At 39.5% G+C, this 14,188-nt stretch overlaps 2 protein-coding genes across 2 annotated transcripts; one reads left to right on the forward strand and one right to left on the reverse strand.

Moving 5' to 3' along the window:
* Window positions 1-127: 127 nt before the first annotated feature.
* On the reverse strand, window positions 128-7,366 carry LOC103428669 (auxilin-like protein 1). The gene is made up of 8 exons (XM_029106626.2): window positions 6,801-7,366; window positions 1,541-6,389; window positions 1,400-1,445; window positions 1,157-1,254; window positions 975-1,040; window positions 806-895; window positions 472-648; window positions 128-343 (listed from the first exon to the last, which is right to left on the reverse strand). Exons 1-8 carry the CDS (start codon window positions 7,127-7,129, stop codon window positions 308-310), a joined length of 5,691 nt encoding a protein of 1,896 aa, XP_028962459.2. The 5' UTR covers window positions 7,130-7,366; the 3' UTR covers window positions 128-307.
* A 4,105-nt stretch (window positions 7,367-11,471) lies between these two features.
* LOC103428645 (proteasome subunit alpha type-1-A) lies at window positions 11,472-14,027 on the forward strand. Its single transcript, XM_029106627.2, has 2 exons — window positions 11,472-12,100; window positions 13,280-14,027. Exons 1-2 carry the CDS (start codon window positions 11,750-11,752, stop codon window positions 13,778-13,780), a joined length of 852 nt encoding a protein of 283 aa, XP_028962460.1. The 5' UTR covers window positions 11,472-11,749; the 3' UTR covers window positions 13,781-14,027.
* Window positions 14,028-14,188: the final 161 nt, after the last annotated feature.

Consider the following 14,188-nt stretch of genomic DNA (forward strand, 5'->3'; position numbering starts at 1 on the left):
CATCACGTTTATCTCCGACAACGCCTTTGATGTTAGCCTGTTGTTTTCTCCTTCATATAAAACATCTAAGTGACTCACACGAGGAAGACGAAAAAAGGACGAACCAAAACGAGGACGAGGACGGACATTTTCTTATCTTTTTCTATTTTTCTTACTTCTGGGTAAAGAGGATGATAGGATTACACTTCCATTTTCTACAAAGAATGCCTACACTCTATTTCCTAATATTGCTATATAAATTATTCCAAGAGGAACCTATCACAGTAATACTTTATTTGCTCCTCTGTACGTACCAAAAAAAGAGAGTCTACCGCTCTTCTACGTTGAATCTATTCCAAGCCTCCTGGAGAGTAAACCCGAAAAAAATATAAGTAAAGACTCAAAATTTTGATCTCGATCTTTGCTAAAATTGAGAAAGATTGCGGTTGATAAACTTCATACATATTTGGGGACAGAAGATTGGAAACGCACCTGTAGAAGATCAAACACCTTCTCGCAAGTGTACTTCTGCTGTATGCTTGCACCCCGTTGCTGTAACTTGTCAGGATGAACAAAGAGAGCAGCTTTACGGTAAGCTTTCTTTACAGCCACAGTAGTAACGATTTCTGTTAGAGGAATTGGCTGCCAACCACTATCCGGCCCGAGTATCTGCCAGTTACAGACATCAAGTTAAAACTAGCTAATTATAGAGGAATTGGAAATTTAATCTGCTTTGCCTACAATCATCATCATTGAACACTGAAGATGAAACAGAAACAAGGCATACAAATATCGCAAAAGAAACATGAATCAGGCTGGCACATACGTATTGTAGCGTTGAAAGTAGTGCCCGCAAATTTCTCTCTTTCCCGCTTGACCACCTTTTGACCTCGGCATCGAGACCTTCTGCTAATCTCTGCACAAAATTATATTCACAAGAGTGAGAAAACGTTTGGTGTGTATGTAAACGTGTATTCACAAGAGTGAGAAATTACATTTCTCTCAGCTTGCTCTTTCTGTACAAGAAGATCACGCATATTCTTCTCCGCAAGAGCTTTAGCCTGAAGGAGATTGGAAAGGGTAAAAAATATGAAGCAAGGCTTGTTATAGGTCACCACTGTATTCAGAACCAAGCAAAGATCAAGAAGATCAAAACCGAGAAAGATCAGAAACATACCGCACGTTCTGCCGTCCGTTGATTCCTCTCCAACTTAGCTTTGCACCTTTGAGCTGATTCAACATTACTTCCACCACTCCTCTCAGCAGGGGAAGGATCTTCATTAAGGAAAAAAATTGTTCAGAAGTCGCAGAGAGTTAAATAGTACATATCCTATAATTGAATGCTATGATGACACTGTAAAAATATGAGATCAATGCATAGAATGGAATGCTATAATGGCACTGAGAGATAACCACATACCGCTGTTATTTGAAGAACTTGGGTATCTTGATTTAGACTCTGGGTCCTGCAAGAATTTTTATTATCCATTAATTTTTGTTGTCAGAGCTGGACAAGCTTCATGATACTTGGTAAGAGTAAACCATTAAAACAAATACTCACAGAGGGCGAAACACCCAGCTTCATTCCATCATCTCTAGAAGCACCAGAAGATTTCTCAGAAACAGATCTCTTAGCTTGCTTTCCTGCCTCGTAAGCCTTCCCAGATAATGCTTTTTCTAAGGCACGCTCCCGAGCCTCTTCAGTTGCTCTTTCCACAGCAGCACGTTCAGATTTTAGTTTAGCTTCCTTTGAAACCTTCTCAGCTAAGGAAATATCATTAGCCTTTACAGAAGTCTTTCCCGACCTTTCTTGGGCCTCAGCGATTGCCTTTTGACGAGTTTCAGCAGCTCTTTCTCGAGCTTCAGCAAATGCCCTTTCGCGAGCTTCACGAATTACCCTTTCAACAGCTTTTTTCTCCTTTACTCTTTCCCTTTCCCTCCCTTTTGCATTCTGTTTTTGTTTCAGGAGTTCCTTCTCTATCTCTACTTCCTTTTGCAATCTAGCACTAGTTTCACACTCTTCTGCAGTCGGGGTTTCTTGTTGATTTTCCATTTTTTGTTGTTCCACTTCTTTCTTTGAAGTATGACGTTTTTCACTTTTCTTTGCAGTCAAGGTTGTTTGACGATTCTCGCCTTTTTCTTGTTCCAAGACTTGCAGTGAACTATGAATGATTACACACTCTTCTGTCGTGGTTGCTTTATGATTATCCATATTTTCCTCTGCACATGTTGTCTCCATCTCATGATCCAGTCGCATATTTCTGCCCTTTCTTCTTAGGATATGAGAAAGCTGAGCCACTTCTGTACTGGTCCCATCATCAAACCACCTTTTCCTGTGAGAAGATTTGGAATTATTCTTGTTCTCTTCCTGATTCACGACAACTTCAACTTCCTTCACATCCTCATTGATTTCTTCCATATCTTCGACATGCTTTTCTAAAGTGACATCTTGCTTTTGCCCACAGTTCATGGCATTTATATCTACATTTATCCCATTTTCTTCACAAGGATGGCTCTCAATTGGGTCTTCCATTTGCTTCAGTATCTCAGCAAGTTTGACACCTGAAGCCAAGCCATCAGCTTCACATATTTCTTTCTCCTCCATGCCATTCTCCTCTTCAACTGATTCTGATTGGTTCCCATTCTCCTTGAGCTTAATAAGAGTTTCAGAAACATCAAGTTTATCAAACCATCTTTTCCTATGTGAAGACCTGGAATTATTCCTGTTCTCTTCCTGCTTCGCAGAAACTTCAGCTTCCATCATATCCTTATTTATATCTCCCAATTCTTCAACTTGTTTTCCGAAATCGTTGACTACTTCGGGCTCTCTAACAAACTGGTCATCTTGCTTTTGGCCAGAGCTCATGTCATTTCCCTTCAGAGTTATTCCATTTTCGTCACAAGAATGGACCTCTGTTGCATCTTTTACTTGCTTTGGTAACTCAGCAAGTTTGCAGTCTGTTTCATGCATCTCCTTCTCTACTGTGCCATTATCCTCTTCAACTGATTCTGATTGGTTCACATTCTCTTTGAGTTCATCCAAAGTTTCAGCAACTTCTATTCTATCCCCATCCTCTTCATGTGCAGGTACCTCCAGAGTTTCTTCTACATCCTTGTCATATTCTGCATGTCCAGTGGGCCCCTCTTTTTCGTTTAGGTCCTCACCGTCACCCTCCTCACATAGGCTATTAGTTGCCTCAAAGTTGCAGTCTATTTCATGCATCTCTTTCTCTACTGTGCCATTATCCTTTTCAACTGATTCTGACTGGTTCACATTCTCTTTGAGTTCATCCAAAGTTTCAGCAACTTCTATTCTATCCCCGTTCTCTTCATGTGCAGGTACCTCTAGAGTTTCTTCTACAACCTTGTCATACTCCGCATGTCCAGTGGACGCCTCTTTTTCGTTTAGGTCCTCACTGTCACCCTCCTCACATAGGTTATTAGTTGCCTCAAAATTGCAGTCTGTTTCATGCATCTCTTTCTCTACCCTGCCATTATCCTCTTCAACTGATTCTGACTGGTCCACATTCTCTTTGAGTTCATCCAAAGTTTCAGCAACTTCTATTCTATCCCCGTCCTCTTCATGTGCAGGTACCTCCAGAGTTTCTTCTACATCCTTGGCATACTCTGCTTGTCCAGTGGACCCCTCTTTTTCACTTAGGTCCTCACTGTCACCTTCCTCACATAGGTTATTAGTTGCCTTAAAATTGCAGTCTGTTTCATGCATCTCTTTCTCTACTGTGCCATTATCCTCTTCAACTGATTCTGAATGGTCCACATTCTCTTCGAGTTCATCCAAAGTTTCGGCAACTTCTATTCTATTCCCGTCCTCTTCATGTGCAGGTACCTCCAGAGTTTCTTCTACATCCTTGGCATACTCTGCATGACCAGTGGGCCCCTCTTTTTCATTTAGGTCCTCACTGTCACCCTCTTCACATAGGTTATTAGTTGCCTCAAAATTGCAGTCTGGGTTCTTTAGATCCTCTCGAGCATCTGTCACCTTCTCATCCTCTGTACTCTGATCAATCAGTACTTCCGTTCTCCCATCTACTACACATGGAAAACTCTCTTGTTGTCTCTTCTCACATTCTATCTCTTGACTAGCGGCCCCTTCAGGTATCATCTCAGTTTCTCTTGTGTCGTCAAGCTTCTCATGTCCTTCAGACTTGCTCTCATTTCTCTTCTCAACATATTCCTCATCGTTAGAGTCCTTAAATGTCTCCTCAATGATGTTTTGCCTGTTGTCTTTGTTGAACCACCTCACAGTGTCTTCTTCCCTGTGGACATGTTTTTGCTCCCTCTCATCTTCTTCCTGCTTGTAAACCTCGTTGCCTATCTTCTCATATCCAACCCACTCTTGAGACATCAATTTCCGTTTCACATGTCTGGTTTCCTGTAACTCTTGAGTTTCATGTCTTCTGTTGTATCCTTTTTGCTTCTCGAGCTCCCCTGGCTTCTCTTCAAGAATTTCCTTCAAATAGGAAGCCTGAAGCTTCCCAGTTTCTTCATGCTCTCTGGAAGCTTCCAGTCTTTTCTCATTTTCTTCCTGATCAAAAGCATCTTTAACTGTTTCCAGTTCACTTGCATGTTCTTCACACTTAGATAACCCTACATCCAGACTGAATATCTTCTCCAACTCCCCGTGTTCATCGTATTTAGCTGCTTGTAATCTCTCGCCACATAGTTCTGGATTTTCAAATGCTTCCATGGTTGTCTTCTTCCTTTTCTGTTCCTCTTCATCAGCAATTTGTATCATTTTTACAGCAGGGTTGGCTTCTTCACCCTCTACTGTTGTAGCCTGGTGCTCACTCGAGTCAGAAAACTCATAGAACACTTCTGCTGGTTCTGATAGATCAAGTTCTCCCATATCAGGAAATTCATAGAACTGTTCTACTGCTTCTGAGAAATCAGGTTCACCTGTGTCAGCAACTTCATAAAATTGTTCAGCTGCTTCTGGTACATCAGCTTGTTGCTGTGTACGACCTATGTGAGTTGATATAGATTCCTTCCCTATTTTCCCTCCAGTTTCCTTAGCACGAAAAATTTTACTCACATCATCAAGTGCTGCAGTTACTTGTGCCAGCCCATTAGAAAAAATTGAAAAATGAACAGGAACAGCCACTTCTTCACGTAACTCCTGAATCTTCCTCTCTTCGGGTAGGCCAACTCCGTCTGCAAATTTATCCCCCTTCACCTCAAGTTTTGTACTAGTAGAAACACGAACAGGAACAGCCACTTCTTCATGTAACCCCCAAGTCTTTCTCTCTTTGGGTATGCTTACTTTGTCTGCATATTTATCCCCCTTCACCTCAAGTTTTGTACTGGTAGAATGATGAACAGGAACAGCCACTTCTTCATGTAACTCCCGAGTCTTTCTCTCTTTAGGCATGCTTACTTTGTCTGCAAATTTATCCTCCTTCGCCTCAAGTTTCATACCAGTAGAATCATGAACAAAAATAGCCACTTCTTCATGTAGCTCCCGAGCCTGCCTCTCTTGGTGTATGCTCACTTTGTCTGCAAATTCATCCCCCCTCACCTCAAGTTTTGTACTAGTAGATACATGAACAGGAACAGCCCCTTCTTCATGTAACCCCCGAGTCTTCCTCTCTTTTGGTATGCTTACTGTATCTACAAATTTATCTCCTTTCACCTCAAATTTTGTGCCATTGTTAAAGCTCGGTTTGACACGATTTTGCGAACCAGTCTTCTTTCTTTCCTTCGACTCTTTTGCCATATTTATCCTTGCTTGAGCCTCCTCTATTGCCTTTATCAAAGCAGCCGCAGAGGCAGCAGCAGTAGAATTTGTGTCTACTTCCTCATCAAAGTACGGTGGTGAAGAAACAAGGCCAGAACCTTCTAAATTATCACTTCTAGACATGCCAAAAATAGAAGCCATTGGTTTCTCAAATTCAACCTTGCCCTCAGACAGCGGGCTTGAAATTGATGGACTGCTTGAAGGATTAATTTCACATGCATTAAATAACTCACTGTGCGAAATGGATCTTTTCCGATCATAATTATTCTGAACCTTGGCACCTGCCCCAGAAGTCTGCTTCCTATCATCAACAGCTGGGAGGTCTCTTGCCGCCTTCAGATGGTTGCCCACCGTCATTCTCTCACATAAATTATTGTTAGGGGAAGCACCATTTTCTTTGCAAGGTACCGGTTTATCACCTTCAGTCGCGCGTACGGGACTGACTTCATCAACCAAACATGTATATGCTGGAACAGCATGAAGCATTGTTCCGCCTGTAAAACTTTTGCTTCTGTGATTGGTTTTATTGTATGACATGTTGAGCTTCTTGGCACCATCAAATGATTGACAAGACGCTTCATGTGACAAAACACGATTCCCCTCGGTATTAGAAGGATCTGCCTCTTTCGAAGGCGACCGCTTTTCAGCCGGCTTCCTATTCATAAGAAGGAATACAGTCATACACACACGCCAGAATGTCAATCTATGTAGCTGTAAAAGTTTGCTTCTTTATCTTTCGGTGTGAAATGTCCGCTATTTCCGGTTGATTTAACCCTACATATAAGAACTAAGAGCTCTCGGATTCGGTTCGAATTTATCTTCTTGAAGTTTTCTCAGAAACCAAACAAAGGATGAAATTATTAACGGTTGGATTTCAACTGCAATTTACAACTGCCAGCTACCGAAATTACTCAAATTTATAAAAATCGAACTGAAATTTCAACGAACAAGCTATCTAAAGTATCAAAATTAATAATTTACCATGCCAGATTACGAAAGAAACGAACTTGCAGGCTCAAAACACAAGTAAAATTGCGCATTCTCAAGGAGCGAGGAATAAATGTACCTTCTTTCCTTCTTCTTCGGCTCCGCAAAGAGCTCCTCATATGGCACTGCGAAATCCGAATCTCCAAATCCACCGAAGACGTTAGAGTAATCGAGCTTCGAGCTCCGAACATCCACCGAAGCCTTCCGCTCACGGAGCTCCGGAACGTCGAGCACCGGAATCGACGAAGCTCCGGAGCCGCCGAAAATCTCGCCGTAGTCGTCGACTCGGGAGGAGAAACTCGAGCCTTTGAACTTGGATGCAGCTGCGGAGGAGAAAACGCCGTCGTAGATGGAGAGACCGTTGGAGAGCTTCTGAGAAAGCGCCACGGACGGAGCTTGGTACTCCATTGATGGACCGGAAGGTGAGAACCACGCGCTGCGCTGCGTTTTGCTTCTTCTTCCTCCTCCTGTCAGTGTTCGGAGCAAAATCCAGAGAGAGATCACCGTGAGAGAGATGAAACTATGAGAGAGGATTTTCCGGGAAAATGCTATTATGCGGTCTAACTGTCAGAGTACGGAAGTTGAATTAATCGGTTTTGGAAGCAAAAGATCGGGTGGGTGACCGGCGGTAGCCGGTGAGTGTGGACAGTGAACTTTTGACTCAGGCTTTTTATCGATTGGCTGTTTGTGCTGTCGTGTTGCGTGGGAAGCTCTTCCGAACCCGACGCGTCAGTGTCAAATCTGCCACAGTTGACACCGACAAAAGGAAGGGTAAATTGGGTATTATGATAAAATTCAGGGGTAGTTTAGGAAGGTTAAATAAACAACTGAAAAATAAATAAAAAATAAGGAGTTTTAACGAAAAGCTTGCGGTACTGTTCATCTGAACGAAAAACCATATTTTTACACTAAAAAGTCAAATCTCGTACTATTCACTTTACTCCTTATTTTATCCTTATCGTTAAAACTCAAAGTTTTCAAACCTTTTTCATTAGTTTTCCTTAAAAAATAAGAAGTTTTAACGAAACACTTCCAGTAATATTCAATTTTAACGAAAAACCACATTTTAATCTTTTCCTGGTACTATTCACTATACTTTTATTTGTCATTTTTTATTAAAATTAAAGTTTTTTTGAACTTTTTATTATTTTTAAAAAATGTACATTATTGCATTTTTATAAGAGCGATTGAAATGAAGGGATCAAACTCATCAAGATAGTCCATAAATTAAGAAATCGATCAATGGAATCCCTAAGTATTAGTGCTGTAAATGAATATTGTCCTTCCATTTAGAAAAAAGAAAGAAACTCCCAATTATTCAAATGCTTAAATGAAGTAAATAATAATGTATTAGGTCCACGAGTAAATCTCCACAACTGAGCATAAAGAAAGCACTCATTGCAGGGCGGAGAGGCAAAGTACTTATTCAAGAAGTGATTATTACCAAAAGCGGAATGGGAAAGATGGATAAAGAAAGCCTAATTATAACAAAAATCCTTCTAACTGGTATTCATTTGAATGTGACTAGAATCCAACCGTTGTTTGCACAAGTACTTATCATGTGACTACAACCTAACGGTCGTTTTTTCTTTTGGCAACATAAAGCAATGCATCATTCCAAAAATTAGCTCAAAAAGTTATTATAGATAGTTTGAGTTCTAAGAACTCATATCATATCATCAAATAACCGAATTCTAATCTAATCAAGAATTCTCAACATAATAGTACTCAAGATCCATATCATAACTTCAATTGGCATTTTAATCTGCCACCATGCTCTTCTCCCAATAAACATGCACTAACTCGCATCCAGCTATGTGTTTTATAAATTGTCTGCACTGATAAATGATGCTAGTAAGATGATAAAAACTGATATCAATCACATTATTAATTAAAGAGTAAACTACCGAATTGCCCCCTGAACTATCATCCAACTTTTGATTTCCCCCCTTAACTTTTTAATTGGAAAATTAAGGACTTAAACTAATTTTTTTGGTCGATTTCCCCCTACCGTTAGTTTTTAATATATTTCATCCAAATTAACGTTAACTATTATCATATGCAAACCACGTAACTCTCATTTGTGAACAAAAGCGTTACTTCACTAAACATCCATACACAAAAGCTATAGAATTACACATATTTGCATAGGTTTATATTATAGAAATCTAAGGTTTTCAATTATTTTAAAGAATGAAGCGACCAAACTACCCACACATGTTGTGCACATGCTTCCATTTAATAGAAATTTGGATGGAATGAATGAAAATTTAACAGCAGGGGGAAATCGGCCAAAAAAAATTAGTTTAAGTCCTTAATTTTTCACTTAAAAAGTTCAAGGGAGAAATCGAAAGTTGGATGATAGTTCAGGGGACAAATCGACAGTTTACTCTTAATTAAATTAACCTAACGTTCGTTTTTGTTGAAGCCTTTTGCATGCAAATATGCAATTGAGAAACGATTCACGAAACTAACTAAACAAATTCAGCAACGGCAATGCCCAATGTGTGATCTAACCAATTCATTCATTTTTGGCTTGAAAAATAAAATTGTAATGCGATTTGCTTAAAGTAATCTAAGTTGCTTATGTATTATTAGCTAAAAATGCTTTCAAGTAACTAAAATGACACATATGAAAGTGCTTTATGACAAATTGTTGATAATTTTATAATGCTTGTAACATGAACGCTTCCAATCAAGCTTTTAGTGGTGGATGTGGAATTTTTAACCTCGTAAGGTCCCATATCAAGATTATCATACAGTCCTTTGGGGACCTTATGTGCCTTTTTTTTTCTTCCGGTTTTTGTATGGTCTCGAGATTTAGTAAGCCCCTAATGGATCTGTCCTCTATTTTATGCATACCAAGAAAATAAATTAGTGAGAATTTACACCTTGCTCGTAAAAGGCGATCCCAAGCCAACAAGATTTTTCGATTTGCAACGGCCGGAGAGTATCATACACAATCTTATTCGTGTTTTGTAAATATGTTATTTCCAAGACTCAAACATATGACATTTCGATAAAAAACGATAACATTACTGTTGCGTCAACAACTTAGCTCATAAACCTTGCAATGGATTAAGACATGGACAAGGATTGTCTGCCCTCCTTGTTCCCGTGCCCTCCTACTTTGTGTGGTCATGGTTAAGCCATATCAATATTTTATATTGTTTTTTTATAGAGATAATAAGACAAAAATGAATAGTAATATAAAATGTTGACATGGTTTAACCGTGAGCACACAAATAGAAAGACATAAAAAGGCACGAGAACAAAGAGAACAGACAATCCTTGTCCTTAAGACATAGCTTTTACTTTCTACAAAAGCACATCATCATCCATGGCCACACATGCACACTTCCATGTGCAAAAGTTACAAGTAAAGTAACAATCCTGCTAGGACTAGTAAACAACTATATATGATTGGACTGAGGAGACAAAGCCTTTTGGGAGGAATCTAATGCATATCTTGGATCAATGATCGCATGAATAATTGATGCATAAAAAATATATAATAATGTGATGATCATGAGGCTCTTTTTCTCTTTCGCCTTTTCTCTTTCATTTTTTCCATGTCACGAGATAATAATTAACTCGATTATCGTAGGGTGTATATTTCATCGTTCTTAAATTATACGTATTGCGATAATACTCTGATATATATTTGAGTGAATGTAAGTTATTCTCCATTAATAGAAAAAAATAATATAAAACACCTAATGTTGTAGGGTTAGAACTTGTATGGTGGAGAGGTGATGGCTATTTTAGCATCCCAAAATGAAACTACTGTGACAAATCATCCTTCTGCCCAAGAGACACATTATGGGTGAGAAACTTGCTCTCATAGACCTAAGAGGACCCATGCATATTAGCTACAAAATTATATTAGTTTAGATAAAAAAAACTTAAAATATTTGATCACTTAATAAAACAAAATCAGCTTAAAATTCATGAACTAATAAAAAAAAACTCATTTTTATTGCCTTGCTTTATTAAGTTGTCAAATATTTTAAACACTTAGATCTAAACTAATATAATTTTATGACTAATATGCATTTTGTCCTCATAGGTCCTTAAATAATGACCTTAAGAGACCAGGACTATATGGGTGACTCTCCTGCATTCTAGTCCCACAGTTCTCCAATTACTAGTGGATCCAAATGCAGGGGATCCCCTTGTATCTGCCATAACGGGGTAATTATACGGAAATCAAATATTTAAACCAAATTTTGCAAACTTAATAATGTGGTTGTTGATAATTAGATTATTATTTAAGTACGTGCTTATTTCTAATTGGTGTTCCATCATTTTATTTGCAAATTTAATTTAAAATTTTAATTTCATTAACATTATCCGTCTCCAATGAACATATGAGGGTTCCCCAAAAATCTCCCCCCTGTAGTGAAATTTTTTCTCTTGTACATTTTGGGTTCAAAGTCCAACTCCATGGGCTAGACTTTTTGCTTAGTCAATCCACAATTCATAGACCTACTTTTGGGCCTGAGGCCCAACAAGCCATCTGGGCTCAGACCTAAAACCTTTTATTTTCTTCTATTTTTTTATTTACCAATTACGGGCAAAGAGCAAAAAATGAAGGCACATAACCAATAGGATTCTCTTCGGATCTTTTTTATAAAGATTTTAAAAATTCGTGAATTATTTCGATTCATTGTATATCTTACCGTCATTTTTTATTAAATACTATTTATGTTTAATTTTAAATAAAAATATTTAAATAATTTTTAACTATACGATAAGTGGACCATTCACGGATCTGAATCCTCACAAAACGATCGGACGAAGATCCGGATTCGGCACAAAAAAACCTCTCTTGCAGAAATAGAGAGTCGGAGTGTCACTTGCCTTGAACAAAAAGAAAACCCTCTATAAAATTCCCCAGAAGTTCACTGAGAGAGAAAGGCACTGTGATTTCTGCTCGGAGAGAGAAACAAGAAACCCAGAAGTTCAGCGACAGAGAGGCACTGTGATTTCTGCTTAGAGAGAGAAACAAGAAACGACGCCGCAAAGATGTTCAGGAACCAATACGACACCGACGTGACGACATGGAGCCCCGCCGGGCGGCTCTTCCAGGTGGAGTACGCCATGGAGGCAGTCAAGCAAGGGTCCGCCGCCATTGGGCTCCGATCCAAAACCCACGTGGTTTTGGCGTGCGTCAACAAGGCCAACTCCGAGCTCTCATCTCACCAGAAGAAGATCTTCAAGGTCGACGACCATATCGGCGTTGCCATTGCCGGGCTCACAGCCGACGGCCGGGTGCTCTCCCGGTACATGCGGTCGGAGGCCATAAATTACAACTACACTTACGAGTCGCAGCTCCCCGTAGGTCGACTCGTCGTTCAGCTCGCCGATAAGGCTCAGGTAAAAGCCCTAATTTTGAATCTGTTTATGCTGCTCATTTATTTAAATTTCTGGTTTTTAGTGAATGGGCTTTGCGACTTGTGGTTGTTGGATGGGGAATTGGAAATTAGGGTTCTTCCCGGGGTGGGTAGTTGAAATTCTTATTAATTTCCGGGGGTTTCTGGGAAATTGACGCTTTCATTAGGTATCAAACAACCCAAGTTAAAAGATCATATCTTGTTACTCCGTTTCACCTGAGTCGCATATGGTAAAGTGAAACTTCCGGGCAGAAATGATAGGCTATATGGGTTTGGATTGTGGTGTAGTTGTAGACATTTGTCTAACTGGCTTTGTAGGAACTCTTGTGACCATGAAGATCTTATACCTTTTCTTATAAAGTAGTTATAGACATGTACATTTTGCATTTCAATAAAAAAATCGGCTCCATGTAGAAAGGATAACTTTGTTTCGGGATCCCGTACCTCTGGAATAGTTGGTTTGTTGTTGATGAGCTACTAGCTACTGTTTGTAGATTACTGGTGTTAAGAATTATGTATGATACAACTTATGATAAATGTACTTTATTTGCGTGCGGACAGAATTCTGAGATAAGAACTTTCCTTCCCCCTTCTCTCTCTTTGTGCATACACTCACATGTGCAGACTATTTATCTTTGATACTTGTAGTTAAATTTTATTTCGGATTGGTATACAGAGGTTTCTCTTTCCCTAGAAGATGAAACTATGTGCATATTCTTATGCATTCATTTAACAATTTTGTGGAGACATCTGCTCAAATTTCGTAAGCTTTAATCCACAAGGATACAAGTGAATGGATTCAGTAAGATTATATTAGTTGCGTATTTTGCTTATTCTCTAAGATGAGTTGAAGTTGAACTCTAGACTTGAGAAATTTGTAATTTTGTTGGGTTCTGAATCAGCCGTTTTAGCTTGAGGAATGGTCATTTGTTACTAGTAGATGCTGAATCTGTTTGTCACCTGTATTCCTCTGATTAGAAGCAAAACTTTGCAAAACTGCCACAAAAAGAGCAAAAAAACTCCTTGATGTCTCTTCAATATTTATTTTGGTCTCTCTAATCGGTTATCTTCCCTTCATGTTTACCACTACATGTGTCTATTTGTACATCTATTTGGAGAGCCTATGTTTCGTTATCTTAGTTATATACCCTGTGGATAACAGGTCTGCACCCAGCGCTCATGGAAGCGACCATATGGTGTTGGACTATTAGTAGGTGGGTTGGATGAGTCTGGAGCACACCTATATTACAACTGCCCAAGTGGAAACTACTTTGAATACCAGGCATTTGCAATAGGGTCTCGCTCACAAGCTGCAAAGACATACTTGGAACGCAGGTTTGAGAACTTCACAGGCTCTTCAAGGGAGGATCTGATCAAGGATGCCCTCATTGCAACTAGGGAAACCTTGCAGGGAGAAAAACTTAGAAGTTCCATATGCACAATTGCTGTGGTAGGAGTTGGGGAGCCATTCCATATATTGGATCAAGACACCGTCCAGAAGTTGATCGATGCATTTGAGATCGTGCAGGATGAGGCTCCTGCTGCTGAAGCAGCTGAACCCGATGCTGGTGCTGAGCCTGCTGCAGCTGCAGAAGAGGGTGAGGGTGCTGGCGCTGACCAGGGTGCTGCTCCCGAACCAGATGTAGCTCCGATGGATATTTGAGGATGATACTTGCAGTTGCCCTTCCGTCCTTTCAATGAGGTTTTCTAGCATTACGTGTTTTAAAGTATGGATGGTATTGTGGAAGATAACAATCTATCGTTGAACATTCGCCTTTTTCTTTTTCTTCTCTCTTACAAATATTTTGAAGGTGGCTTCTGCTTAGATCAACTTTACATTCGGTACCGTACGGTTATTGAACCTAACTGGTGTCCAAAAACACCATTCTTAAGGAACCATTTACCGAGGCTGTGTGGAGCTTTTGATCTTTTAACGTTGTTTTGATGAATTTAGTGTAGATTATCATGTTTCTCAGACAATCTAGTGAGCGCCGCAACTTAACTGCATCTACAAGGTTTTCGAGCAAAGTTAGGTTTTCTATTAGCTCTTGCTTCGCCTCAGAGGGAGTTT

The sequence above is a fragment of the Malus domestica genome, chromosome 08 (assembly GCF_042453785.1).
Source record: "Malus domestica chromosome 08, GDT2T_hap1".
NCBI lineage: Eukaryota > Viridiplantae > Streptophyta > Magnoliopsida > Rosales > Rosaceae > Malus > Malus domestica.

What these genes read in the sequence shown, in the direction of transcription:
- LOC103428669 (XM_029106626.2), bottom strand. Translation starts at nt 7,129, where the DNA reads ATGGAGTACCAAGCTCCGTCCGTGGCGCTTTCTCAGAAGCTCTCCAAC. An exon ending in AAGTTCTTCAAATAACAGCG is followed by an intron (nt 1,255 to 1,399) that starts GTATGTGGTTAT and finishes TCCTTAATGAAG; the next exon opens with ATCCTTCCCCTGCTGAGAGG. An exon ending in AGGTGTTTGATCTTCTACAG is followed by an intron (nt 344 to 471) that starts GTGCGTTTCCAA and finishes TTTACTCTCCAG; the next exon opens with GAGGCTTGGAATAGATTCAA.
- LOC103428645 (XM_029106627.2), top strand. Translation starts at nt 11,750, where the DNA reads ATGTTCAGGAACCAATACGACACCGACGTGACGACATGGAGCCCCGCC. An exon ending in AGCTCGCCGATAAGGCTCAG is followed by an intron (nt 12,101 to 13,279) that starts GTAAAAGCCCTA and finishes TGTGGATAACAG; the next exon opens with GTCTGCACCCAGCGCTCATG.